The sequence below is a fragment of the Varroa destructor genome, unplaced genomic scaffold (genome assembly GCF_002443255.2).
Source record: "Varroa destructor unplaced genomic scaffold, Vdes_3.0 BEIS01000007.1, whole genome shotgun sequence".
Lineage (NCBI taxonomy): Eukaryota > Metazoa > Arthropoda > Arachnida > Mesostigmata > Varroidae > Varroa > Varroa destructor.
The window spans coordinates 25429653-25457633 of NW_019211460.1; the positions used below are offsets into that span (position 1 = coordinate 25429653).

The 27981-nt window shown below is 43.4% G+C and overlaps 1 protein-coding gene across 4 annotated transcripts in view; it reads left to right on the forward strand.

Moving 5' to 3' along the window:
• The window catches only part of LOC111253933 (lachesin-like), a 203593-nt gene that overhangs the window by 163063 nt on the left and 12549 nt on the right, over positions 1 to 27981 (forward strand). For 3 of the 4 annotated variants that reach the window (XM_086973932.1, XM_086973931.1, XM_086973933.1), the window contains 5 exons: positions 2040 to 2168; positions 11029 to 11238; positions 11646 to 11798; positions 12334 to 12441; positions 13681 to 14667. In XM_086973932.1, the coding sequence (XP_086830058.1) occupies positions 2040 to 2168; positions 11029 to 11238; positions 11646 to 11798; positions 12334 to 12441; positions 13681 to 13937 (857 nt within the window). In that variant the 3' untranslated portion in view covers positions 13938 to 14667. Of the gene's footprint in view, positions 1 to 2039; positions 2169 to 11028; positions 11239 to 11645; positions 11799 to 12333; positions 12442 to 13680; positions 14668 to 19742; positions 19803 to 27981 lie in introns of those variants that run through there. The other variant, XM_086973930.1, reaches the window with a different exon arrangement.

Here is a 27981-nt window from a genome sequence, read left to right on the forward strand (position 1 = left end):
ACTCATTGTCAAGCATTCACTGATACAGAAAATCTAACATGTAAAAATTAAGATGTATTTGGATAGGACCCTTATGTCAAGGAATATCAATTTGATGGAGAAACCCGTAAAAATGTAACAGTGCGCCAAACCTGTGGTCTATTCAAGTAGGGATGAATCAAGTGAATGGAAACTGGATAATGAATAGAAGACCCAAAAAAATAAAAGGAGCAGAAATGCAGGTATTTTTACTCACTAACATAGCATAGTCTCTAATCTTGATGAAATAACAATAATTAGCACAACTAAGTTTAGATTCGTCGATAATTATTGCCGATACAAAACGAGTGAGATACAATAAGTCACAAAAGTGCACGCACTACTGCACGTTTAATGCAATAGCGAACAACCACCCGGACATATACAAGTTTAACGTGCCAAGTCTCAAATCCGTAGACCAGCTGTTACAGTATGAGGTGACACTCACACCCAAGCCAAGCCGACTTTTTCGGTCGTGTCTAAAGATAGGCATTGCTGCCGAAATGAACTTGGTGCGAAACCGCGGCAAAGAAGCAAGGCGCCGTCGGGGCACCTACCTCTTTGCCCCCTTCGTCAGTTCGCCGCTCGAATCTCTCTTGCTTTTATAGTTGTGGCTGCGAAAAAACCCACAGAGCGGTGAACACCGTAGAGCCGAGAGAGACTGCCAAGAAAGTAGGCAAAGTAGCGCAGGCGAGATCGTCTTCGATTTTGTACGAGTAATTGCCCGGAGCGTTTGTGAGAAACGATCTCTGTTTGTCTCACGTTAGCGGGGCCGCGGAAGCTATTTGTCTCCAAAGCCTCAACCATACCGAAAAGAGGAGGCTACGTAAGAAAGCGAGGAGAATAAAAACACCGATGGTTTGGTATTAGTAACTCACAAGCCAAGCCGTCCAAGCACGTTTTGCCCGATTCGCCTCGATAAACTTCTATCAACATATTGACGCTGCTCTTTTTATCTGTCCATGTGAATGTGTTTACTTCAAAATATAGAGAGCGCACACGGACGATTTGTAACTGTACATAGTAGTAACAGTCCTCGCAAAAACACGGCATATCGCAGGCTTCTAGCCCTTCGGCCAGACATCTTCTCTTCCAGTTGGAGGTTGTCAATCTAGGAGATTCATCGTTCTTGAAAATTGTTGTGTTGTTAGAACACGTCCTAAACTATCTGTATGCCCGTTCGACTCGATATAATTGCTCTATATTTATCAATATGGTTCTGCCAAAGCGAAGAGGGCACAATAAAAATATCTTCTGTAGACTATTCACATTCAGCCTATCATCTAGAGAGACTAGGCACGTACGTGCAAAGACTTTACGCAATAGGTAATATTTGTCATATTGACAAAATTAACGTTAAAAGCACATGCAGACAGTGTTAATATTGTAAGCGTGGAACTGATGTAGATAGGCTTAACACACGATTAATGAGCTTTAAGAGATAAGTGTTTCTTACATAAGCTAAAATATAATAATGTAAGATTAACACATCCCTATGGGTGTTTGTGTGTTTAAAAGTAGTCACTCTTCAAGCGGAATACTAATCATTTGGCCATTAACTTCCTTCTAAGTTGAGTGTTACTGTCGACTAAACTATGAAAAGTGTGTTTGCCTCCTTTAAGCATATTTCGTAATAACCAATGTTGCTCGAAAAAAAAAACAGCTTACTAATAGACTTGTATCGTGAGGGGGTCGGTCTCATGGACCTGTAGTGATGTGAGGTGTATGACAATTTATTACTTGTACAAATTGCCTAAAGGTATGATTGTTAGGTCACGATGCTAGCGGTCTAGTGCAGGTATATACGATAGAGCAAGCAGACGAGAAGAAAGTGTCGGCATAGGAGTCAATTTGGACAAATTAGTGCAGCATGCAATTTCACACAGACTGAATGTAGATTTTTTAAATCTATCGTGTTTGTGGCTAACTGGGTATACGACTATTCTTTTGCAATTTTCCGTTCTCAACATGACCGCCATCGAACGCCACTGCTATCTATCGAATTAAAATGCTCCACCTAGTCCATTCATATACTGGCGAAACGCTAACGATTGCCCGCGTCTCTCGGATCCACATGGGCGCGTATCTGTGCATAGCCAACAACAACGTGCCCTCGCCCGTATCAAGAAGGATTATGCTACACGTCCACTGTAAGTAGCCGCAGACGCACGCAATTTATCTGTAGTGTAGCTATATTGCACGGACATCATATTTCTAATCAATAGATAGAACCGAATAACTTTGTTACTATATTCAGATCCGACCATCTGGCAAAGCCTCCCTGTTAAGGGCTTTTAATCAAAGTGATTGTTTGTATCGGCGGAATAATACGGCTGTATTTATAGCACATTTGATTGTTTATGTAAATGATAATGCCGCGACTATTCTTTCGCGGATAAGCAGGTGCCGATCAACACATAACGGTGCTCTTTGCGGATATAAAGCTGCGTACGCGATCTATTTTGCTTTTTTTTCCCGTGGCGTAATTATGGATTTAGCTTTAATATACAAACTCTAGTCACCAAAAAGAAGGCAAAAACGCTAAGGATGAGGTCGATTTCAGAAGTTATCGGTGGCATGAGGTTTCTTATTTTTTTATTTTTTAGGTTGTTTAATTCCCCTAAACATTCTTCTGGTTGGTGTTTATTCACAATTTTACTACACATGGCGGCGACAAAAATAAAAGAAGGACCTAAAAGAAAAAGGCACCCTTCATTGATCCACTATTTTTACGCTTGTCCCTCTGCCATGACCATATCGAAGGCTGGATTCTGCCTTGACGTTGACAGGCAACCTTAGCTTCTTACTTTGGTCTTTTCGGAGACCGAATATTCCCGTGTACTTTCCTACGGACGAGGGTCAGTCACTTTACCCCAGAGACAGCAGCCATACGAAAAAGAGGAGTCGAACTCCCTTCCATTTCTCGGGTAGAATACGTGAAATACGACAAAAAGTTCGAATATGATATCTTTTCGCTTCTGCCGTGCTTAGGTCGTTGAAATCCCAAGAGTTTTTTTTTTTTTTAAGAATTGACGTTTGCAGTACGAAGACGCTCCCTTTATCATTTGGTCTTTTCTTCCTTTCATTCCCTTGAGTTCCTTGGCCTTTACACCCTCTTCTAGGCTCCTTTTTCCTGTCCCCTGAATGCCTTCTTCGTCTATACTTTCATTGAAGGAGAGCCACAGCTGGTGCTTTTCTGCCGTTAATAGCACTAGCGGTGCAAGCCACGTGAGCTCGTATTGAAGCTGCGACAGTACTTACGGCTTTACGACACTAGTTCTGCGCTTCCTGGTAGTGGAATTGAAGCGACTTGGTAAGTGGCAGTAGTAGCCGGAGAGCAACTACGACTATTCGTGCTCTCCGCCTCGCTACGCTTATGTAGGACCCGAGGACTCAATCGACCGACTTCATCGTTCGTCTCTAGCGTGGGCGTGAATCGGTGGAGTATTGAGGGAAAAATAAAGACAGAGAAGGGGACAAGGCCTTTTTCAGATGTTACGCTACTACAAGCCGGAGGTCTTTCTGCTGCCTTTCTCTCTCTGACCGTCTTTGGCTCCGTGCGTATGCACGTGGCCATACAGACGGCTACGACCAAGAGAAACATACAGACTTCGGCCCCACACGGTTGCCAGCTTCAAACTTAGCCTAACGCCTGCTTCATCTTTGTGTCACCCAGTAACCTTACGAAACCGCCTCTCCGCCGAGGTGTTCATTCTATTTTCGGGCTTTGGTCGCTCTGAACTTTTTCGTAGATTTTTCTACAGTGCCAGTTACCAGCCGTGTGCAAGGTTCAGGCAGTGAAGACGCATACCCAAAGGCATAGAAAAGGACAGGAAAAAAGCAGAAAGTCGTTTGACTATGGTCGCTGCCTGAGTCGACTATATCCCAAAAATATGATTTCTATAGCAACCTGTCATCTTTAACGCTATTGGAAAGGCAAGACTAATGCAGGGAAGCACGGCCGCTGGATAACTAACACGCTTCTTTCGTTTCTTAAGATTAGAAAGGCAACCTCTGAAAATACGTTAACCTAGGCACCGAAAGCACGGGGACGATAACCAGTAAACGGTGAGTTGAAGGTACGAAAGTAACACAGACAAGGGCTAAAGCGATCCTTCGTAATGTGAAATGACTGCTTAACTAAGTAACCAAGCGACCTACTGTGTTCCAAATTATCTACCTGTGCAATCATTTAATAGCGATAGTACCTATTCTTGTCACCGTACATTATCTGTACGGTCAGTTATCATATCTTTCAACCAAAAGTCAGGAAAAAGTGATAACTCATTGACTATCTTATCTGAACGGGGCGGCATCGGAAAACCCCTCGTTTCTGCTCGATCTTGGAGCTGTCCACTTTTTTCATAGGTGTGCATAGTATCGCATATCATCCTATCGCTCAATATCAATATAGATTCGGACAACGAGCATATTAAGGGGCCCAGCGCCTACGCGTTTTCGGCTTTAGAAACATCCTGCGATCCCCTTACTCCTCGGCAGCCCATGCTTCCTTAGTCCATAAGACCCGAACTGCCGATCACCAGGAAGAGCGCTAGTCCCTTCGCCGCCTCCTGGACGACCCCATCTCGGGTGGCTTTAATTCGCTGGTAATTGCCCCTGATCCTATTCCATGTCAGGCAATTCAATCCCGTGTTGTAGTATTTCGCTAGACATCGCCAATCCTTCACTTTGATGCCGAAAATGAAACAAAGTGAAATCGGCAAGATGCTACTTCTGCATCTCGCCTCAAATACATAACGAAACTACCCCCGATATCATTGTTGTTACTCTAGTAAGAGCTTTTAAAGGCCATTTGCGTTATTCTTAGTTATTATTATTATTGCGTTCTGCGACCCGACTCCCGACTTCTTGCGTTCGCCTCTCGTTAGAGGCGCTTGAATTGCTCAAAACGTTATTGGCTTTCTCACTAAGTCCGCGCTCAATATGCGGACACTTGGCAGCTGACTGCCGTTAGTGAAATCATTCCGACCTCAGCCCTCTGCACAGCGGGACCCCTTACGCAGCTGTAAACATTGAAACTAACCGCATTTAAATATTACAGTCCAGTTTATTTCTCCATCTCGGCGATTAATCGGCTGTAATACAGTGTCAGATATATCTTACACTGATTTCGCTCAATCCACTCCGGCTTCCGCACTTGAACTCACACAAAAATCGTACGTATGTGCAGCTTCAAAGGAATATTTAGACACGGTGGCCAGCGCCGCACCGTCTATCGGAATACCATTCCGTTGGACTACTATAATACAAATCTCCTAAACTGTGACCAATATTAATTACTTATCGTCACGCGATGTCCATTCATCAGATGCATGTCGACGCAAACCATGAATCTCCCATGCGAATAGTTATAATAAGCGCAGTGTTATTCCACTAAACTGTGTTTAGTTGCAGTAGGGTAATGAGTCTGCGTCATTCGAAGATTTGGATGAAGGACCTTGTACTACTAGGACGCGTCGGAAGGGCGAAGCCAAGGATTAATACCAAGCTGACAAAATAGTAAGGACAAGATCATCTACGAGATAGGCGACGACTACTTCCATTTCACTTCTGGCCATCTTGCGGCGACATGTATCATTTCATATGTTATGTAGGTGGTGACCAATCCTCGTTGTCCCCCCCCCCCCCCCTACATAGACCTCTCGAGTATGGCTAAGTCAACCAACCATTTCGCCACCTGTTTTAGGTATAGTATAAATGAGGATCCTAGCGTCTCATCAGTACCTACACACGTTTCTGCAACTTCATTCAGTTGACAAGCAATGCATTTCAGTGGAACTTATCGCAAATAATAGTTGCCCTATGGGAAAGTTTCACTGCACTACCAATCAAAGCAGATCAACAGAACGCTCGCTAGGTGTGCTCTAGCGGTGCTGACGATAACCACTGCCCCGAAGACAGTAACCTAGATGAGGATATTATATGAAAGACGACACGGTCTCGGCTGTACTTCAGCAAGCGATAGTTGCTGGATAGTGGGACGCTGGGCGAGAGACGGCAAGAAGGAGATAAAATTTGGGGACTAATCGCTATTGCTTAAACGACAGAATAGAGCAAGAATGCTGGACTACTGCTAAATATATTTGTAAGGTTGACAATTTAAGTACGATGTCCTCCATCTGCCTGCACCAACACAGGAAGTCACCCCCTCCCGATTAGTCCGCCAGATAAGCTGTCCACGATTGCTATCCACTGACATTTGTTTACTGCGGTAAACCACTGACTCAGCTGCTATTAGCTGTATAGAAGAAGACCAGATATAGAAGACGTAAACATCCCATGGCGGTGGTTCGATTCCACCAACCCTTGCGGGAATAGGTGTACCCGTATGGGTTTGCGTGCTACCATTTATACTTTGCAGCTGTTTTAGGTTGTTTCAAGCTGAACCTGCATTAAAGCCGCTTAGCCTCTTTTCCACTTGTAAAGTTGACTATTCGTCGGAGATAGAGCATGGAAAATGATGCCAGTGATGACTACGACTATAAGCGAGAAAAGGGAAAGATCTGTTCCTGGAGAATTTTATAATGGCTTGATCTTGTAATAAACGAAACACATGGAACATGGCTACTTTTATCGGTCACGTTAAGTCATCTTCCGCTGCTACGTTCTGCTTTGTGTTGACGTATTGCAGGACAGTAGAGGCCAGAGGTAAGCAGTATGACTGCGAGCTTTTGACACTGCTTATATACAGAGCCTCAGGCGACTTTGCCTTTGGAGAGTTGGAGTGAATGATAAATTTCACAAAGCGAAACGTACTCGAAATAAACAAATTATGACGATCTGGCTTCAGTACAATTGATGATTCTTAGTAACGAAGCAATTGTTTTTGTGTGTACAGTTCTGTATGGTATCCAGCTAGATTGGTTAATGGTAACTTGACAACCTCTTTTCTGGGGGCAAATCATACAAACATTTTGGTGAAAAGAGCACTGGTGTTGCTGAATGAATGCACGTACCGCCAACTTCTTTGATATTATATTCTACACAAATATTATCAGGAGGGGCCTAGGTCAGTATGGGTTCAAAACAAGCCAGTTTTCACTGTTTGTATGCCGCCAGACGCAGCGTTGTTGTATCTGGCAACCAAGGAACAAGTCACCGACCGAATCTGACCGTCACGTTGGCTGATCAGAGACTGTTGGCTATTCTGATAACATGACCGCTGCTCGTCTCTCAAAAGCAAGCTCTTTCAATGAACCATTATTATACATTTGAGCGTCGCTTTTAGCAAAATAGGGAAAGCTATTTCTTTGCCAGAAACAACCGAAAATATACATTTTACATTTCTGTGTTATCAGAGTTTCATAATGCCTTAAGACGTGGTTCGACAAAAACACAAACTATTTTTCTGCTACAGTTATCATCTCAAATTGATTTTAAAAGAAAAGGGTCTACTTTTGGGTAGCAGATGGACGCCGATGCTGACGCCTATCAGTACTATTTAGATACACTCCAGCAAAAATTGAAAATAATTGGAAATTTAAGTTCATTTTGCCATCATCGGAACGTTCCTCGAGCCGCACACGGATCCAGTTCTAGCCGCGTTACGTTTCGAGTTAGTTCTGGTGGCCGTCCGTCTACAAGTTAGCATTCAACGACTTTTTACGTTTCTCCTACTCCCCGCTATTAGCTTCACTAACCTCATCCGTACTTGTTGTCTTTCGATCTCTCTCTCTCAACGTCGTTTAAATGGGGCTATGCATGAATAACTTACAAGACGCCATCGGGCTGACACAGCGAGCGGGTAACGGACAGATAAACCGAAGGCGAAACGAAGCCGAGATCACATGAAGAGAAACAGTGGATGGATTCGCAAAGACTTTCCCACTTTGGCCTGGTCTGGTCAGGCTGGTCTTGCCTTTTCTCGCCCGTCCTTTGCACACTACATTTCAACTCGAGTCTTGCATATTACCCTATTAACAGATAGCTAGAGATGCGACAGAGAAGACTATATAACTAACAGAGTCAGCGAGTTCAATCTCCCATGAGAATACGCTCCTGATAGATGGAAGCTCTGCGTTCAATTCATTCGAACAATAGCTATGTGAAGTATCGAAGATTGCTCTCTGGGAGTACGGTTTCAAATAAATATCGAAACATTGGGTGTTTCTTTTTGCGAATCGTCAATTTATCGGTTATTGTTATCAGTTGATTCATTGAAAGTAATTTACTTCGCTTCTATTCACTTAGCTCGGCCGTGGATGATAGTAGATAGAGGAGTATGAATGTTAACTGATTTGTAATTATTATCGCAAGACCAGCAAGATTTCCTGTTTGATGAAGCCCTCATCTCAAGCATCCGCACGCAAATCTTCTGATTCGCTAGATCCTCCTTTCACAGGTTAGGTAGACAAGGATTTATTAATGTCAGCTGTGTGCTGTCATCACTACTGCTCCAAAAGCCGTACGGTTCATGTACCGAACGCAAAGACCGAAGCACAGCTCCTTATCGCGTTCTGTCGGTGTCGTCGCTGCCCGTTTGTTCATTCGTCTTCCATTGCAGACTCCATTAATCCCACCGACAAGGATAAGTCGGTGGAATGAGCAGAACTGTCTGTCTTTGTAAGGACGCTTCCGACCATGCCTCTCGTTCATAGACGCTCCTTGTACTGTCGTCACGTGTTATTGCCGGTAATTCGACCCAGTGTGTTTCTGCCGTCACAGTCAACGCAATTCGTCAGCTGAAATTAGTGATACTTTTCTTTGTCTCGACCTCGTCGTCGTCATCGTTGTGGCGTTAGTACGATCCTCATGGTACAGACCGACGCGCAGTTGTCTGCCCCCGCTGCGACTTGGACTTTATCGACACGCTTCACCCCCAGAATCGGCTTTGCAAAATGACCACGTTATTAGAGGCGTAGGCAGCCAGGCTACTCTCAGAATAAGTCTGTCTGATCCATCCTATTTGCGTCAGTTCGTTTCGGCGAGTAGCAAAATCCAGTACTTCGAAACCGAATCGAGATCGCACTTGCTGTTCTCCTCCAGATCTTGTTTCAACCGGCAGTGCGACTTTCAGCGCTCCTTTTTCCCGCTTTTGGCTGGCCTGTATCGTCTTTCTTGTTCGCCTTTGTTCCAGTCGAGAGTTTCAGGTCCTTAGATTCTTCAGATCCGCCAACCTGCCTCTGGTCCGTCTTTTTAACTGTTTCCCTTGTGACCCTGGCTCGTAACTCGTGTTATTATTTGGACCTATCACAGGCATCGCCATCTTTCTCCATTACAGTTGTTTCCCTGGCTTTCAAATCGTTTAAGGCGGCTGTGAGCCAGGCGCCAGACCTCTCTAACCGAAATATTTTACCTCGCCCGTGTGTAAGACGTCGAGAATTGTCGGACACCAAAGAACGGACAGAGACTAGACGCGCGGCCAGGCACACCGTTGATAACGAAAACAATGACTGGGAAAAGGTCATGGCAGCGGGAAGCGGGCAAACTGGTGTGTGTATCTAGCCAGCCTATACGTAGCATTTTGTAGAATTGATCATTGCCATTGACAATCGCCAGCCGGTTCAGTCCACATAAGCAGTGCAGTAGCCTAACGGAAAACCTTCCGGTTCCTGGGGCACAGGTCAGGCTGCAAATAACAAGTTTTTTTTCTACAGAAGTGGGTAAATTCTACATTCGTTTGCCGACCAAAAACTTCCCACTCAGTTTTCCTACTATTTATCTGATGCCGAGTATTCCTACCTTAGCATACCAGGAATCAATTCAATTCCGATAGCTCCTTGGTCGACTTTATAGGGGTTTGCTACTTTGTGGGTCCAACCTTGGCTGCCATCGGACATCGATCCATAACAGCGTTGTAATGTCCTGCGCTGTGCCTTGTTAACCAACCGTATTCCGCAGTGGTGAAACAGCAGCAAACTGCGTAAAAATTCTTCGTCCGCTTTTTTCGAGCGGTTAGCTGGTCATCTTGCGCAAATAGGTTCCATGACTGAAAAAAGTATTGAAAAGCTAACCCTAAGGACCCTTTTAGGACATTATGAAACAGACTAAAGTGGCCTAGTCCTGTTGTAACAAACTAACTAATAGAACCAATGCAAAAACATGCCCGATCTTTGAGTTGTTCCGAATTGAAAGCAATGCGAATCCCTTCTCTTTTCTTCAGCTGTCATAGGGATTTGCCATTGGGTTGGCCTTGGCACTCTTTTTCGCTGTGACGATTAGCGCTTAGCTTGATATTCCATGTCCTGTCCATAATTCCTGTCTGGCGCCTTGTTGGGGTTTGCTTGTACGATTCTTTGACATGTCCGCCGCTGTCTCCGTGTTGTTCTAGATAGGAAGAACCTAGACACCGTTACGAGCTGATGCCCCCGGCCAGTGAATTCGCTAGTGACCTTTGGGTACGACTGATGATCAGAAATTAGTAAAGTTGGTAAGCACGTGCGCAAAGTGTATGCATAATAACTAACCTAATAAATTCGGCACCTTGTCTGAATGGAATGAAGGTAATACAAATGAGATCGGCAGACAGAAAACACGGGGCAAAGGACGAGGGGGAAGGGGTGGCAAAGAGATCGTGACGAAGAAGAAGCGAGGATTAAATAGATGGACGACCTTGCGGAAAGCAGGGAAGAGTAAATTAGCGTGGTTACCCCAAAATTATGATTACGATAGATACATATTTTTCTAGTTAGATGTAATACAAAGAACATAGGTGAAAATTATTCCAGCTTATCTATGCGCAGCGTATCGTGTACACATAATTACAGTACAATGAACTAACTGCCACCCGTTGGAGGCAAATCGGATTAAAGACGGATTGACAATTGCCCTAAATTATAAAATATCACATGAGTTATTTGATTACTAAATATTCGTAATCGTCCAAGTCGGGGTTTCATATAGGTTGCATTTTTATGAGGTCATTTTTTGCCGTTATATGCTTTCTAAGATTGTCACTATCGTATGCTTTATTGTTAATTTTTTTCTTATCAATCTTGCATTGGTGTCTTCGTCCTGTCTTCTGTACCCGTCCGTGCGTTTGGTTCTTAGTTTCGCCAGTTATCTGGATTCCCCAGCAATTAGTAGGAGTTGCGCCCCGTCATAACGTTTCGTTGGATTGCCACAGCGAAGCGTACCCTCTTGCGACGATCCATTGGTCGAAAGATGGTAGTCGACTCACGGGCAGCACCGAAACCACGCGCTCGACAGGGCGGCAATCAGCTTTCCAAACGTTAGCGCAAGGCGCAAATACTCCTGCAGGTAAGTTATGCAATACGTCTCTCAAAAAATAGCAATACACATATATGCAGTATCAGACAAACTTGAAAGTTTTTAAATTGTTTGCCCACATACAAATGTATGTGACTGCAACAGACATAGGTCAAATGTCATAAATAACGCGTTTCTTAGAACATAGGTGCTCGGGAGGTACATAAACCTAGCCCTATGTGGCAGTTTAATGTATATCAATAAGTTTCAAATGCCGCAAGCAATATGTGCTCCTATGAATGCGCCCAAGGAAAGAAGAGTAGCTTGAACTTCTAGAAAAAAAAAAAGTATAAAGTAAATCAGAGTTGCAAATGATATAATATGTATATTTTTTCCTATGATACGCATAGGATTAATCTGCTTTCGGAACCTGGGGTTTTGACTGAAATTTAATTCAGGTGGCAAGTACCTCATCGAAGCTAAACGGACATCATCATACAAAATCCGGTCGGTGCTAACTATACGTGATACTCAGCCATCTGATTACGGCTTCTATAAGTGCGTTTCCGAGAACATCCTAGGATTCACCGAAAGCTCCGCCCAGATCTATGGTGAGTCATCAATTATATGGGAGGAGGCCATCCGCAGTTTTTGTTTGCGGAAGAAACAATTATCGTTGCCTCATGCTGCCATTTATAGCATAAGAAAGCAGCTTGCTTCTTTAATGGCACCGATCTGGGCAATATGTATTTAGCGAAATATTTTACGTGACATTCCCTCTTCGCTACGCGGTTACCAAATCAGATCCACTTAAAGCGTTTTATGAGACGGGATTTTGGCGGATGGACCAATCGTATGAAGTATCGTATAAGCTGATTTTCGTAGACAATATTTGTGCATTAATTTGATAAACTTCATTGGACTTCAGCCCTCAGTCATTTGAAAAAGTTCTGCATCTTCTTCGTAGGACCGAGGCTAACAATAAGCTATACAGATGGACATTCTTAACAAATTCAAACCACTTTGCCGTTCATGAAATGAAAAAAAAGTGCATAAAGTCGTAAGCGAAGTTGAAGTTCGCGTACCTAGAATTAACAGGCTCTAGCTAATTCTAGCTTCTATCCTGTGTATGACTTTTCCTTGCAGAGGTATCTCCTGCACGGTCCTCGTCGACTCAGGAGAGCATGGTCGAGGACGACGAAGAAGATGACGAGCCCCCCTACGGGATGGGCACTCCGGAAAAATCCTATAGTGGTATGCATCGTCTTCAGCGTGATAATCGTATCAGCCAAGCGATTGTTCTTGCTTCCAACCAAACTATCCCGTCAATCCCTTTTGCTCTCTATGAGAAAAAGCATCCACCATTTTATCCCACACCTCGCCCGCGTTTCCTCACTTGACCACTGCAAAATCTGCAGTGACGCGGCAGTTATTCTTTTTGTTTACCTGGGACCAGTGCGCCCTGGGCCGTTGTCTTGGGACGACATCGAGCCGTTTCAATCAGCGACGCAGTAACGATAGTAGAAACAATAATTTGTATTAGTCGACAAATTAATTATGTTCTTTTGTCAACTGGTTGGGTTCAGAGAGGTGAAAAGAAAAAGTTCGATTGCAGCTGGTTGCTCGGTGTCGTCCAGGACCTGTGGCTCCAGGCCGGCCCACGTAAATGTGTCCGTTCAAATCAACAGCACTTGACATCGCCGCCAGCCCTTGCGACTCGCGCGCTGCTAGACCAGTGGTCATCCGATCTCAAAATATTATTCCGCAGCATTGGGCTGATGTGTCCGTACATCAGACCAGAAAAACACAGCATGGATGATAATGGGCTATGCTAAATATATACATAGCTAAGGTTTGATTGATCAAGATCGTACTGTCTTCTGCCGCCCTAAACCTTTCCTTGTTGTCTGCTTCAAACTTCGTGATCGGGTCACCGCATGTCGGCGCAGCTGCGCGCGTCCACCGCAGAAGCGGCGGAGTAAGATTGTCAATGTTTTTGCGTCTCTTTGACTGGTTACTGATTGACTGACAGAATGGTCGGATGTGTATCAATCTCAATTCATTTCAATCAGGTCTGCTCACCTTTTACAACTGCTAGTATAATTACGGTTACGATAGTTGTATCTGATTGACTGACTGACTGACTGATCGATATAATGTGGTGGTTGGTGATTGAATGCGTTGGTTAACAGCGAAAAGAACGGAAACAACGAAAAAAGACAACAGAGATGGAAACAAGCGAAGCGTGAGAACGTCACTGTGATATCGTATTCCGATAGGTTATGATTTTTTCAATTAACTTTTGAAGCAGCTGCTTAGTTAAACTAGTATCACAATGCCAAAAAGACTAACGTGCCGAACCATTAAATTCAATACTAGACAAACAATTTTTTATATAAATGAAACGAATGTTATTCATTACTATCTACTGAACATTGTTGCTTCATATAACGTCACGCTTTAACAACAAATTAATCTTTGTTGGCAGTCCAGTATTGAATGACAAGTCAAGTTCATCGGATCTCTTCTTTATCTACTTACCTCGTCCCGGTAACTGCCATTGTCCTGATGTCTGTACGCTGTACGCCGAAACGACCTGTTCGAAAACGAAGTTTGCTCCCTTATTTGGTTTTTTTTTTCTTGTATGTTATTATTACATATTATTTTTTAGTCATCGAAATATAATTGATATTAAATTTTCAGTATATGAAATAATGACTTGCACCTGTATTGAATTTTTCGGTTGTTAGCAAGATCAGTTGGGGGTGAGACGAGAACAACTAAAGGTCCATCAAGCGTGTTTATGCGACAATTTAGATTGGGTTGTCGCAACTACGATCGTTCGAGATATACGTGTCCGCACAATATATCGATGTTTCTTTCCGCCACAATCATCAACTTTTGGCAGTACTGGTTAGATGGATTCATTATGGTAATAAGGGAGTACGGTGTACTATGATCCAGCTTAGGCATATGCTCAAGGATTACACTACAAAAAAGAGATTTTCCCCTCTACCCCTCTATCCCCCACCCCAAAACGAACCTGCTTAATCAAGTTGTAATAACCCACATGATGCCAGCTTACGAGTTTATGCCTAGATACTTGTAAAATAGCCGTAAGGATCGTATACCGTTCATCGCTTTGATTGCCTCAAGTTATCTTCCTCTTCTGATGTCACGGTGACGACAGGTCTTCAAATTTCACCAGGCTTTGCCCCCCATTGCTTGGCTTCCATTAAGCGACCAACAACTGGCATTGATGAGGCTCAGTTGATCGAGCATGGTGTTTGTCTGTGGCAGATCATTTCTATGACTTTCAATGGATTGTCCTTCTGCCTACTATGCCCAGGCCTACTTCCGTTCCTAGCAAAGTTGTCCTAGCTAACGTCAATGCTAGTTAGCTATGTGTCTCGTTAAGCTGTAATGTAATGGACTACTTGTTTCATTTTACAGTACCTAAATTGTAGTGAATAAAATACAAAGGCCAAAGCTTGGCTGTTTTTTCTTTGTCTTATTATTAGCATTAATAAATTACTCAGTCGTTATTACCACAATGCCATCTTCCGAGTTGTACTGACAGCACTGATTTTCCGATATGGATGACCCAGTTTGGATTAATATAAATTAATTAATTAATTTAAATATTGGCGCCGTATTTTCGTCTAGGTCTAGTCATTCGAACTTAAGGTTTATACGACATCTGAAATTTTGTAGTATGTTGATGTATTTGAAGATGGTAACGCTCCATATAGCTGAAGACAACGATGCGCCTGGGCACATATTTTTAATGGCGAGTGGCTGAAATTAATTTCTTAGGCAATAGAATGAGTCTGTAGAAAAATAAACAATTGTTGACGACGAATTTTTTCAAGATAAATGTATACATAGCTCATCTAAGTTCAAAGGGATACTATTGTGTTGTATAAACTCAAAAGCTTTAAAGTTTAGATTTTCATGGTACGCGCGGTGCTGGCCTTGTTTATTCATTATCGAACTACTTGGGAAGGCCTTTCATCGAAACAAGCTTTGTACCCAGTACGCGCCGTAGGACAGATACATGTACCTTCAGGATAATACACTTCTATTTATATAGAATTTCTCGTTAGTCCTGCCTATCCGAATTTCATCAACACACAAAAGAGAAGATTGATTTTGATGTTTATTATATGGGAGCTATGGTTAATAATTACACGTTTTGCAATATACTGATTTTATCACATCGTATGTAAGGCAGCTGGTTTTCATTTTCCACGACACCACATGTCTCTAGACAAGATATGGCGCGCTTAGGCACCATGCGCTGCAGTACTATCAGTTTCTCTGAGCAGGCAAAACGGTCCTGAAATTTAAAATGTTCGATATTTGGGTTCATAAGTTTAATAACGCTTATGGAAGCAAACGTCGTACCAGATTACCTTAATAACAGTTCCCTTCCGTAGAACCATAGAAACATTCTGAATACCAACATACAGTTTAGCGCTGGTTTAATCGCTTCTCATGAAATAACTAAGCTTATAGCAGCAAATAATACGATATACAGACAGGACATAATACAGAACGAAATATCGAAAATTTACACAATCCAATCCAATCCAATTGAAAATTGTGTATTTTGAGGCTTTCCTATATAGCTTATTACTTGAATTTACATTTAAGTAATCGTTCAACTTAGGCATCGTTATTTAAATTAGGATTCACGAGATAGGTTTTAGAAAATGGCTCGTTTGCATTTTCAAATCTGTCTTACAAATTTCCGCCTTATAAAATTCATAACATTTTAATTCCGTACTGCAATGCAGAGTTTACGGTCTCTAATAAACAATACATATTCCTTCGATAAAGAAAAAAAAACCTAACCTGTTTACAAGGATGCAGATATATTCACGTCACTGGAGTTATCGCCCAGTGTCAACGTAGATGGCATACACAAGGCCCACACAGATATATTTTCCTTTTTGGATTTGCCCAAAATTTCCTCTTCCGCCTTTACTGTGCTATATACCACGCCGCCAGGTCTTTCCGAAATTATTTACCTCTGAAGCCCTAAAGATACTATAAAAATTGTGTGAATGATAACTGATATATATTGCACAGATTATTCCGACATAGTGTTCTTGAGATGTAGTCTACAGAAATAGACGGCTTTGGCGATTAGCATTGGTCGCGACTACAATTTTCTGTACAATCAGGATTATAAATAAAATAAGATAGGCGATAGCGAAATCCAGAAATTACGCTTCGCCCCCAACCTGTGTCGGATTTACACATGAGCATTTCTGTTTACCGTTGTTACCGTTACAAATGTTTAATTTAGGTCTTTTTTTTTTTTAAATGTCTCTATATAGATCTAAGCGGGAGCTGTGGCAACTGCTTTGCCTTTAGGTTGATCAAACGCTCACGGAGTAAACCTTTGTTTCTGCGTGAACATCCTCTCAGATGTGCAAACGCGTGCCGTTTTTTGCAGTGTAGGTATTGAATCAATCGTAGAATATAGCTTAGCCACAGATCGAGTTTGAATCCTAGCCCTTATATGCGTACCTTTTTCACTTCAGCCTACCATCTTTCAGTGCGCCGAACGTTTATATGGACGAATGTAAGCGAGTTTTGAAAGCTACAACACTTTTCTATAAACATATTTGTCTGGATGGATGTCGTATTGTTTGTATCGTCGAAACGGTGCTCGCTACAAAGAGCCCTGGCTAACTTGACAGGTTTTTGAGATCGGCGTAGGACATTATCATGGGATCTAGAAGTGGGTCATTTGTATTTTGCGTATATGTATTGGCTATGCATTATTAGTACAGGCTATGAGATACGATCAAACTCACACGTCCAGTTTCACATACTGTCAACCTGCTCCATTGGAGAAAAAATTTATTTTAATAAAATTACTGTTATTATTGCGACAGTAAAGGTTTCTAGGAAAGCCATATCCTCATAAAGGCCACCGCTATCAGGACATGATTAATGTTATGCTGTGAAGTGTTGGGTTGTTTTTGTTACGCCAAATGAAGCCCGAGCAGTGGCACACTACGACAATGTGGCATTTTCCTATTCCGTGGTTCCGTTTCCATTTCATTCTGCCCTTAGGTGCCGTTAAAATTCTCTATTTTTTTAGTACTATTCTGCTACGGAAAGCAAAACCAGTACGACCATTTACGCTATTTTTTCTAATACATTTCTATGTATTTCTAGTATTGCTGTATGGTATTCGTCCTTCATCACTATTTTGTATAATAGACTCCTGATCTAGCTGCCCGTACACGACAATGCTCTATAATACACAGGCCAAAACCTAAATCCTAATTCGTATTATAACGGCAGGCTATAACATTTAGCTGTCATTAATATACGAGCGAAATGACCAACTTTTTTTTTTTTTTTGTCTAAATTAGAACATAGAAGTGGGCTCGAGTTGTGAAAAAAGGTTTATTATTATTATTATTTAAATAATGCCAACGAAACAAATGAGCTGGTTAATCTAACGTTGGCCGTGCAGGGTTTAACCGCATTTATTTCCACTTTGTTAGGATTTTAAAAGAATTGAATACAGTTTTCCTATATGAACGGTTTGACGTGCGCTTTAGACCGTGCGTAAAACACCGCCGTGCTAAAATTATCAAGCAAACAACGTCATCTGAGTGATAGTCTTTCTGGGCTATCGACACAGCCGTGGTTTTGACAGGTAGTACGAAAATAGTTCTAATCGCTTCGATTCTACTAAACCCGGGTCGGTCATTAAGCTAGCCGCAAAAAGTTTCATAACAAGAATAGCAAAAAATATGATTGGCCACTATCTCTCTCCCTCTCCCTCTCCCTCTCTCACTCACTCACTCTCTCTCTCTCTCTCTCTCTACATATATATATATACAGCAAACAACCCGAAGGCAACTTCTGAAGCTCCCCTATTGGTCACGCATCCGCCTCAAGCTACTGAATAGAATTAATGACAGCATATTTTCAGAGGACAAGAGCGCGTTGAAGCGGATAGGATATTTATCTTCAAGTCTTCATTATATACATATTGGTCATTGTTTATTTAAGAAAGAGTTCTAGCTGTTTAGGAACTTTGGTTTATGCAAACGCTTAGGTAGCATACTTTTTACTTTCTCTAGCATTACACGGCCGACGCTCTTCTCTTTCAATTGAGTTGATGGATTGCTTGTATAATATTTGTAGTACAAATCTATACAACATCGGGTGACAGATAGATGTTTTTACTGTTTGATATAGATTTGCTATTGAATCGCATAAGCTACCAGCCAAAATATTGCTCTCTCTGGGTTACGATACTCGTAACCCGGTCGTCGTGTAGAGAAGTTATCAAATCACTAAAATTCTACTAATTCCAACTCAATCAGTCGAATTCTGTCAAAGAGATGCAACTCACACGTGAGGCAAATTGAAGGCAAGCTTATGCTGCTTCAACACCGAGTGGTCAAGCCATAAAAAGTGGAAGCTCGACGCAAGGAGAAAAAAGCCCAGCCATGTTGTATCTACCTCGAAAGCTGATTACCAAGCACATGTCATCATTAGTCAACTGCGACAATGTGTGTCGTTTCCCAGTTGTAGCAGTGTATTCCTTTACTTCCCCTGATGTCCTATACGATAACTGCTGTTCAAATCAGTTGATCTCGACCAAGGTATCTTGCGTCAACACGCTGCTTATCCTCTTTCTTTCTTTCTTTCTTTCTTTCTTTCTTTCTTTCTTTTTATTTCCCTCTATCTCCTTTTGTCATTTCTAAACGACGCGAACAGCTTCCCTGTAAGCGGGAAATGATTGCTTCTGAGCCAGCGCAGACCTTCTTCTAATAAGCCATCACCCTAAACCTGTCCCGTCGTAACGCGACGACCAGCCGTTGCGCCAGCCTTTCGTAGGCCACAGTGGCCTACATCGACTGGTAATTGGTGACAACTTCGACTTTAGTGTCGGCAGAAGCCGTTGATTCGGAAAAACAACTGCCGCCGAGTTAATCTGATTCTATCTTCATTGACCTCAATTTAGCACCGGCCATAATGACCCAATGTGCGTCCTCATGTCCGCCTGTTGCCATCTCACGGCACCCGTTAACCCTAGGAGGAGTTTTCGGCTATCTGTATTCTGTTCGCTGGAGATCTTTCTTCCTACGGAAAGGTAGGCAAAAGAAAAGAGACAACAATCAATAATGTCCACTTTGGAGGGTATTCGTCTTTCGAATTTTTAACTGCTTGGCTCAGCCGATAGGTATTGTGCCTCTAATCGGCACCTTTCTGTGTCTCAGCGACTAATGGTACAGATATTCTCACTGTTTTACTTCTTTAATAAAATCTGTTGATCTTGTTTAATTGCTGGCGAACTTCACCTATGCGTTGAATGTACTCTAAAAATGGCTTTGACTCACTCCTGCTTGGTACTACCTTTTCGAAAGGGATGGCCTCAGAGGTATCGTGGTGTGACAATATAACGGTTGAAAAAAGCCGAACGCACCATGACAAATGAGCAGCATGTGATTAAGAGTAATAATTTAATTTCATACTTATTAATATTAACGTTGTAACGACTGTTAACTTTTCAGATGGTAAGTACTTTTCGGAGGAAGTGCTGAGGCCGAAGGAGCTCACGAACAAGGCATCGGGTAGGTCTCTAACGGCGATTCTTGCGCTCGTTAATTCCTCTGTTGAACGGACCTTCTAAAAATATTTACAATTTGAAGTTTGCAGGGGTACTACTTCGTGAGTTTATCTACATTGTGGTGCATCCAAGAGATCAGTGCACCACTAATCGTGCACGCCAATCTTTTTCCCAAGTTATATGGTTCGGTCAAATATTTCATTGTTATCAGTTAAGAAGGACATATTAGATAATAGATCGGACGGGTTAGTATTCGGCGGAAACTGCTGTATGCGAAGATGTACCAAGTGCTTTCCTATTAGCCCCACATGCCCAGGCAGAAGTCGACATGGACAAGAGTTCATGATCGGTGAGACTTTGCCAAAATAATGTATTTTTAGGACGACATCGCGACGCAGTACACTGATCAATCATTGAGAACTTCTTCAAATCGCGAGTATACGAGCGATACGAAAATATCGCAGAGAATGACCCTTTCCATGAATATGGTTTTGAGTGTGGGCGCTACTTTTCAAACGCTCATTCTAAATCTCTTTGTGGAAATATCACCTACAGCTGTTGTCCGATGTCGAACAGTACACAATATGTATATGGCCAATGCGTGTATCATGCACGCCACTCGATGTGAAACATCAAAGAAAATCTGTTTACTTGATGTGTCCTATTTTCGAAATGATATAATTACTCTATGCTGGTTTGAATCTGAGTCGATCCTGTGCTAAAAGAAATATCAGTATTAGTGCAGGGTGACGATCGGCATGCATTCATCACTGTAAAACGCCCTGATCGCGTTAGTTTGACCTGAGACGTCGTTAGCTTCGATCTTTTGCATTCAGATTTTTCGCCAGTCTCTCTGGCCTGCCTGTCCGGCTTTCCTTCCAGTAATAACATGATACGATTCCTCCATGCGTAAAGACGGCCAAGGGATTCATTGACCACATGTGTTTCGCATATCAGCCCGATATGGCAGATGTAATTAACGAGTCACACATGATTTCCTTATTTGGTAGAATCGCTGGTGCCTGCTACCGTTTCCTTCGTTGCTACAGACACTTCCCAGCAGTGATTGTACAACTTGCGTGAACGTGCTTAAATAGTACAGGAGAAAGGGAAGTCGGGGTAGGAAAAGGGTTTATGAAGCTGGGAATACAAGCTTGTCGATGCGCAGTGGTATGGTTTATACTGTGTCCTCTGTATGATTGAAGCGAGCAGGCGATTCGAGGAGACAGAATAGAAGGGGTCTCATGTACGACGGCTTGCCGGGTGGTCGTTTTGAAGCTCGCCGACCAATGACTTTGTATTGGCGCCGCTACATAGATGCGTCAGTCGGTGGAAAGCATGCGTCGCTTCCTCAGAAGGCCGATGGCTGCCACGGCAAAATCGATCGAGTTAAAATAGGAATAGCGAGGTGTGTTGGCTATTGATTGAACCAGCTAATGATACGAGAGCAAAGGCTAGTGGTTCGAGCGGCACTTCCTGAACAGCCTTAAACGCTAGAACTGTCTATGTTCGCTTATGCGGGTGAGCGGGTGGCGAGTCGTCCTTATTAGCTGAGGACACTGCAGCGACAATGACGATAGTAAGGGCAGTGCCAGTAGCCGCGACGCTATGGTATATGGGCGTTCTGTGTCAGCTGGGAGACGATAGTTACCTGTACTAGTACTAAAGCAAGCGATGTATGCAGCCTATTCCTGATTGCTTTGCTAGGAAGTGCTTTTTCTACATTCACATGGCAATCAGTCTTAGTCATTAACATTACCATTATGTTCAGGATTACCATAACCAATAAATATCACCATCATCCCGGTTGCCATCAACATTAAGTCACGCTTACTACTCCGTGAGCCGATCACAAACATTGTCTTGAAGCTCTATATAGTTCTAGATTGTGCGAAAGATACAGAAATGGTGCCGGTATATGTAGAATCGCTGGCAGCATCAACGGTTCATCTATGTATTACATACAAAGTCAGTCGTTTCTACTCCTCTTGCCGGCATTTCTACTGGGAAGTCCAATGCAGACGTCTCTGATCAACTCATGCTACCTAGAACCCAATAGGCCGTACCTTTTTCCTACTGGCACTAGCGTGCTATCGGTAGCAGTGTGCCAGTCAGCCTCGCGACGAGGTACACTATTTCATCCACAGTCCTATTTGCGGCAAAGATCAGCATTATTTATTACTGATTTACAGCACATGAGGCACCCCCACGAGCACATGGTAACCGACGACGTACGCGCTGCTAGTGAACAATGGCCAGTGTACCTGCAGGACGTCATTATAGGCAGAAAATAGTCATTTTCCTGTCCTTCTCGTATGTGGCTTGTGCGATTTCCCCGTCTTTCTCTCTCTTCCCTTTGCGCATGGTCTCTGGCTACCCGATTCAGCCTGTCACGCTTACACTGCCCCAGTTGAACAGTAGCACCGCCACCAACAGGGACAGAATAAAAATGGGCCTGTTGGGACTGTGCTGAAGAAAGAGCAGACGAAAGAAGTCGCTGCGGTGACTCTAAAATATTTGCTCATCTCGGTATTGTACTTTTTTTTTTTCTGAACTAAACCTGCGTCTTTAACGGCGCAGTACCGCGACGTGCATAGAAAAGCATAGGTAAGAGTTGTTGGCAGCCGTCCGGGGTCAGGTGCAGTAACCGTAACCCTGTTAACCACAAAACAAAACAAGCTCAGGCTCGGTTGCATGAGACGTGCTTTGTCACTAAACTTAATAGCAAGGTCTAACCTGCACTTAGCTGTTATGATGAAACCAATGAACACTGGACGGTTATTTCTGAACGACGATGAAACACCATTTTTTAGTTTCTCAAGTGTAACGTAAGCTTATGTTCATTGTATCCAGTGTATAGCACTGTGTGAGGTTCCAGACGCAAACAGGTCCGTTCTCACTGCAGAGGGCAGTCGTGGACCCTGCAAAGATGCTAAAAACAGCCCCGATTGTTCCGCTTCTCATCAAGCTACTTTGGTATTGCACCGGCTTGTCTTGTTCATATTTATACTCCTTCAGGACAAAGGCTCACAACGAAAACCGTGCTACAGCGCTCCATACGCCATTTGACACACGCGTATGCAGACAGATGAAATTCCTCCGTTCTCTATCCTGGACTCGAATAAAATAATTGTGAATTTTGTCTTTCACCGAAACTATATACCGGGAAAAAGTTGTGCTCAGTTTTATGTCTGACAACGATGATCTCTTGCACGATAATATTACAATTGGTGATATTTTGACTTCTGTAAAACTACTTGTAAAATATTGGCTTTTCTATGCAGAAACTAACCGCTAATTAAGTTGAAGTTCGGAAATTTCATGCGACACAAGACAGCGCTTCTCTTAAAAACAACATGCGAACCTCTTAATAGATTGCCCTAGATTTCGATCTGCTCCCAAATAAGTTATGCATGCATCAAGCTGCTTGTAATCAACCTGTCTCTCGAATAAGCGTGTTCTCGTATGCCTTAATTCAGTCCAACGCAGTCCAGCATCAATAGGCTCACTAGCCACTTCTTGAATTCTACGAAAATTGAATAAAGATCGCTTCCTTGAATCGCTTCATGAATACTTCTATAGAAGGATAAATATATAATTACAACCAGTTCTATTATGAAGTCAGACTAGTTTGTTTTTGATCGAGACTTCAGTCATACTACTCGGGGCTACCACCACCTGTTCGGATGGAGAAAGGCTTACCCGCTGAGCTAGCGATCGTTCAATAACAGAACAAATGACAACAATTAACTTAGCGTAACTTTACGCTAACTCGTACCCGTAGTGACAACGCGTTCAGTGCGCAATCAAATCAATGGTCGTACTTCGCTTTCGGCACAGCCTCTATTATAAATTAATAAATCAATAAAATAGTTTTTATCTAATACTCACTGTCTTACATTGACTATTCGCTTCTGTAATCCTTCTCGTTTGTGTTTCCAACAAGTCAATCTTTTATCTTTGTCGTTTAGAGGAAAATCCCGTTCGCTCGATGGGACGCACGCGAAAGCGGCAACTATGGGCATCCTGGCCTGAGTGCGCGTCCCAAACTGGGCATCCACTCCACTTTTTTTTCCCGGTTGCAACTGCTAAAGTAAGTTAAGCCCGTAAGCGACTAAGGTTAGAGGTTTAACGATTGCGTCCCAACAGACGCATAGAGCAAGGGCCTTTGACCGTGCTTATATGCTTTAATCAAGCTATCCGGCTGGCGAAAGCAAATTACTGGTTTTATGCGTAATTTAACCCGGTGGTCAAGTGTTAAGGTCATCGAAACCACAAAGACTACACTACCTCTGGTCCCAGAAAAGCATAAAATCACCGACAGCTCCATGGAGCTTAAGCTAATCACTCAGTAACTGGGCATTGCGGCAGTGGCAACATCGGCGTTGATGTTGGTAGCGCTCGACAGCCGACGGAAGGTCTTTGGTAAATGCAGAAGGCAGCAATTAGAGTAGAAATGGTGGTAGCCCAGCGTTAAATTGTTTAGTTTCTTCTACGGAAATGAAAAGTAGACATCCGCTCGACTGCTGACAGGTCAGCGGCTTTCAAACACTCTTCCTCAAAAGGCTCCGTCAAAGTAGGCCAAACTGAATTGCCGTGTTAAACGCAACGCACGCCGTAGAAAGTTGTTTCCTCGCACGACAAACAATGATAGCAGCAAAGGCAATAGGCCGTTCACTATCCATGTGTGGATAAATATAGTCATGCTACTGGCGACATGTGTGCAATCCTACGTACTAACGTGCTGTAATGTACGGCCGAAGCTGACGGTTTATCCGACCGCTCGAAGGATAACCAGCGTCGCTGGAGTCGTAGTGATGGTTGTGCTGCCAGCGCGTAATCGCGCTTGACGCGAACGTAAATTACGCTTCTTACATAGCAGACAACTCATATATGTAGAGAGTTTACAGTACAAAATCGAAAAGCAGTAGCCGAAATCATAAAAGGCAACGCTATAAAGGATCGGCGAACAGTAGTTGACAGGCGTAGCCTAGTCATATTGTCCTAGGCTACCCTGTACGTTGTTCGACGTAGTCTATTATACTTCGACGATGCAGACTTTGGGAAAGTAAATACGATAACAAGAATGGATATTGAGTAACGTACGTTGAGTGCAAGCTCGCAAAGAAACTTTAGTGACGTATTATGTACAACCGCTGTTTGATTTGCTACACAGTAACTATTTGAACTGATAATAAGAATTTAAATAAAGCGAAAATAAAATAAACGTATTAATAATAATAGACGATTTTCAACAGCTAACCAGTGTATATAGCACCATGGGCCCTCTGTTTATGCACCATATATTATAAATAAGCATTCGCAGGAGAGGACAAAACGGCCATAATAACCGAAGGATAGTGAACCATTTCTTGCCTTGGCCGCTAGGTACATGCGCATACTGCACTGTATGTATCAACGGGTTACTCAACTTGAAACATGTGCTTTGCGATAAGCTTTTTGTAGCTCAAAGGACGGGCTCTAAAGTATAGCTCGTCTGACCCTGGATGGGACTAGGATGAGGTTGGGTACGTTGCTAGCACTGGAGCTCAACAACTCCGAATATATTTGGCGTCCACTCTCTTTTCTTCGTTTCCTTTGTCTTTTGGAGTTTTCACGCCGTCTCTCACCAACTCCTCCTTAAGGTCAATGTTCCATACTCCCGCCTCTAACTGCGTGAGTTTCCACGGCGCGAGAAACACTTTGTGCCGTACGCTAACGTATCGCATTTTGCACGGCTACGCATCTGTTCGTCAGATCTTTATCGTTTCACTATTGCTTCGTAGCTTTCAACTTTGTCGTCGAACGCATAGCACAATAAGAGAGCGTGTGTGTGTGTGTGTGTGTGTGTGTGTGAGAGAGAGAGAGAGTGGCACAACGTCGATCGTTGCCTTGTAGCACACTGGTGGCAGTGGGCCTGTCTCTAGATTTGCATATTGCCTCAGCAGTAAAGGAGGCGACGCTTTCGCCTTAACCCCATCTCGACCGTTCCATCCGTGGCGTTCTGCAAAGCCGATGAAGCGCAGCGAACACCTGAGGAGAAGGTGGCTAAACTTTACGATCTGCCAAGTGTCTACAAGAGTGGGAAAGCATCACTAGCGCGAGCACTCAATAGTTAACTGACAGAATGTTCCGAAGACAATGATGTGAGCAAACAAAGTAGCCGCAGCGATGACAGCGCCACTTCTAGCCGCACTTCCGATATCCTTTTTCTAACCCCGTTTTCCCCTTCCCTTATGATCTTTTTTCTACTTGTCTACATTCGTTCCGGCTTTGCCGCTGTGGCTGCTTTCTTTCCTTCAATGCAAAGTAAATCCCTAAAAGAAAACGCTCCAAAATCTCCAGTCCTTCGAGCTGAACCACCATCATGTCTTAATGCCACTACTACTGCTCCAGCTCATGCGGCTGCGTCGAACTTAGGCGCATAAGGGCAACTGTCGCGGATCGGGTATTCGATGCCTTTCAGCAGAAGCTGCTACGTAGATAGCAGCAGCTTCTAAATGTGGATCTTTGCCTGGGAACGAAAGCATTGCGCAGTATATCAGAAGTGTACGAGCTCAACAAAACCGAAGGCCTAGTAGCAGCACAAAGCAGCGAAGACCGCGATCGGAAAGGTGTCAGGGGAAAGCGAACTAAAACGAGAAACGGTGTGGGGAGCATCGTGTGCGAAAAAAGAGAACAGAGCGTCTTGCTCCTTTATGCGGCCACGGAATCTTCTACTCGATGTGAGTTGTGTGAATGGTCCATTTATCACAAAGCTTCGTTCGTTATCGGCAACGGCAGAACCGACATCGAACAGCGACAAAAAAGCCACTGCCGATGAGAAGAGGGAGCTGTCTTGCTCTGCGAGACTCGCGTCAAAAAGCCACTAACGTTGGCACCAGTGTCAGCAACGCAAAGGAACTTGAGGAGCGACGCTAAAAGGGATAACCTTGGGGGAAAGACATGTTCGGGCCCTCACATGCGCTGCATTGCTTTGCCATTTCTCTTTCTCTACATAGCGTAGCTTCGAAACAGGGTCCACGACCGACGACTACAAACAGCTCAACATAAGGATACCGCCGCCTCGAGCCTCGCCTGCGAGCGAGCAAGCGACCGCTCCTGTTCAAAATCCTGGATCTCCTCGGCTTATAAGCAACTGCTTGTCAAAGAAAGAAAGAGATAGCCGTGAATGCATCATCGCAGCAGCGGCACGAAGGCGGCATACTTCGGGTAGACCATCATGTGTGCGACATAAACAGGCACGCAGTTCTTAGACGAAGGATACGAATAACGTACACGGGCTGCGGTGGCGTTGACGTAGTGTACTCTATTTAAACAAAGAGGAACTCGAGGGCCGCAATACCGTCTGCTTGCAACCGAAAGACAACCGTAAGGTATGGGGGACTACGCCTTCGTGGCGGGGAGACCGCAAAACACGCTTGACGCATAGGCTAAACGACCAAGTAAAACAAAGCCGTACGTAGCGATGATAGAGGATAAAGTAAAAAGCTAAGCACCTGACGACTGAGTGAGTCAAGAAACTGTTTTTCGTGGCGCAATCCTCGTACCGTAAGTAACGTGGCTGAAGCGGAACCATCCACGAAACTAAGGCAGAAGAAGAAGCTGGACCTGGCACAAAGTCGCAAAGATGAATTTGCGACGATTCATGAACTTGCGCTGCCTGACACATACACGTAAGTAGGTGCGTTGCATACATGCTATAACGCAAAGGAAAAAACCTGCAAAATAGCGTGCGGTTCCCGTAAACCTGTACCATTTACAAGGCGCTAGACAGGTTACAAAGTTCAATGGCTTCTGTTGGCGTCGTTTTTCTTTGAATACGCTCGATGATTTCTATTCTTACGATACTGTGACGTGACATGGCCTCGCTCCTGATGCAAGCAGATAGAAGTTTGTCGCAGAAGATAACTAAAAAAAGAAAAAATTCACCGTTTTCGTCCATTTTTGTTAACACTACCTAACTTCAACTTACAGCCTAGTAAACATACTTTTTGGGCTAGTGTTTATCGGTATTATTGAGAGACCATCTTCCTGCTTGAGGTAGTAGGCATAGTGAAGGTCAAAATAGTCCATCGGACATATCAGACACTCTCACAGTACAGGCATCATGGGTCCGAACTAGGCCGAACCTCATGCGGAGTGTTAGGGACAGGAAAGGAATGTAGAAGTATGGAAATCCA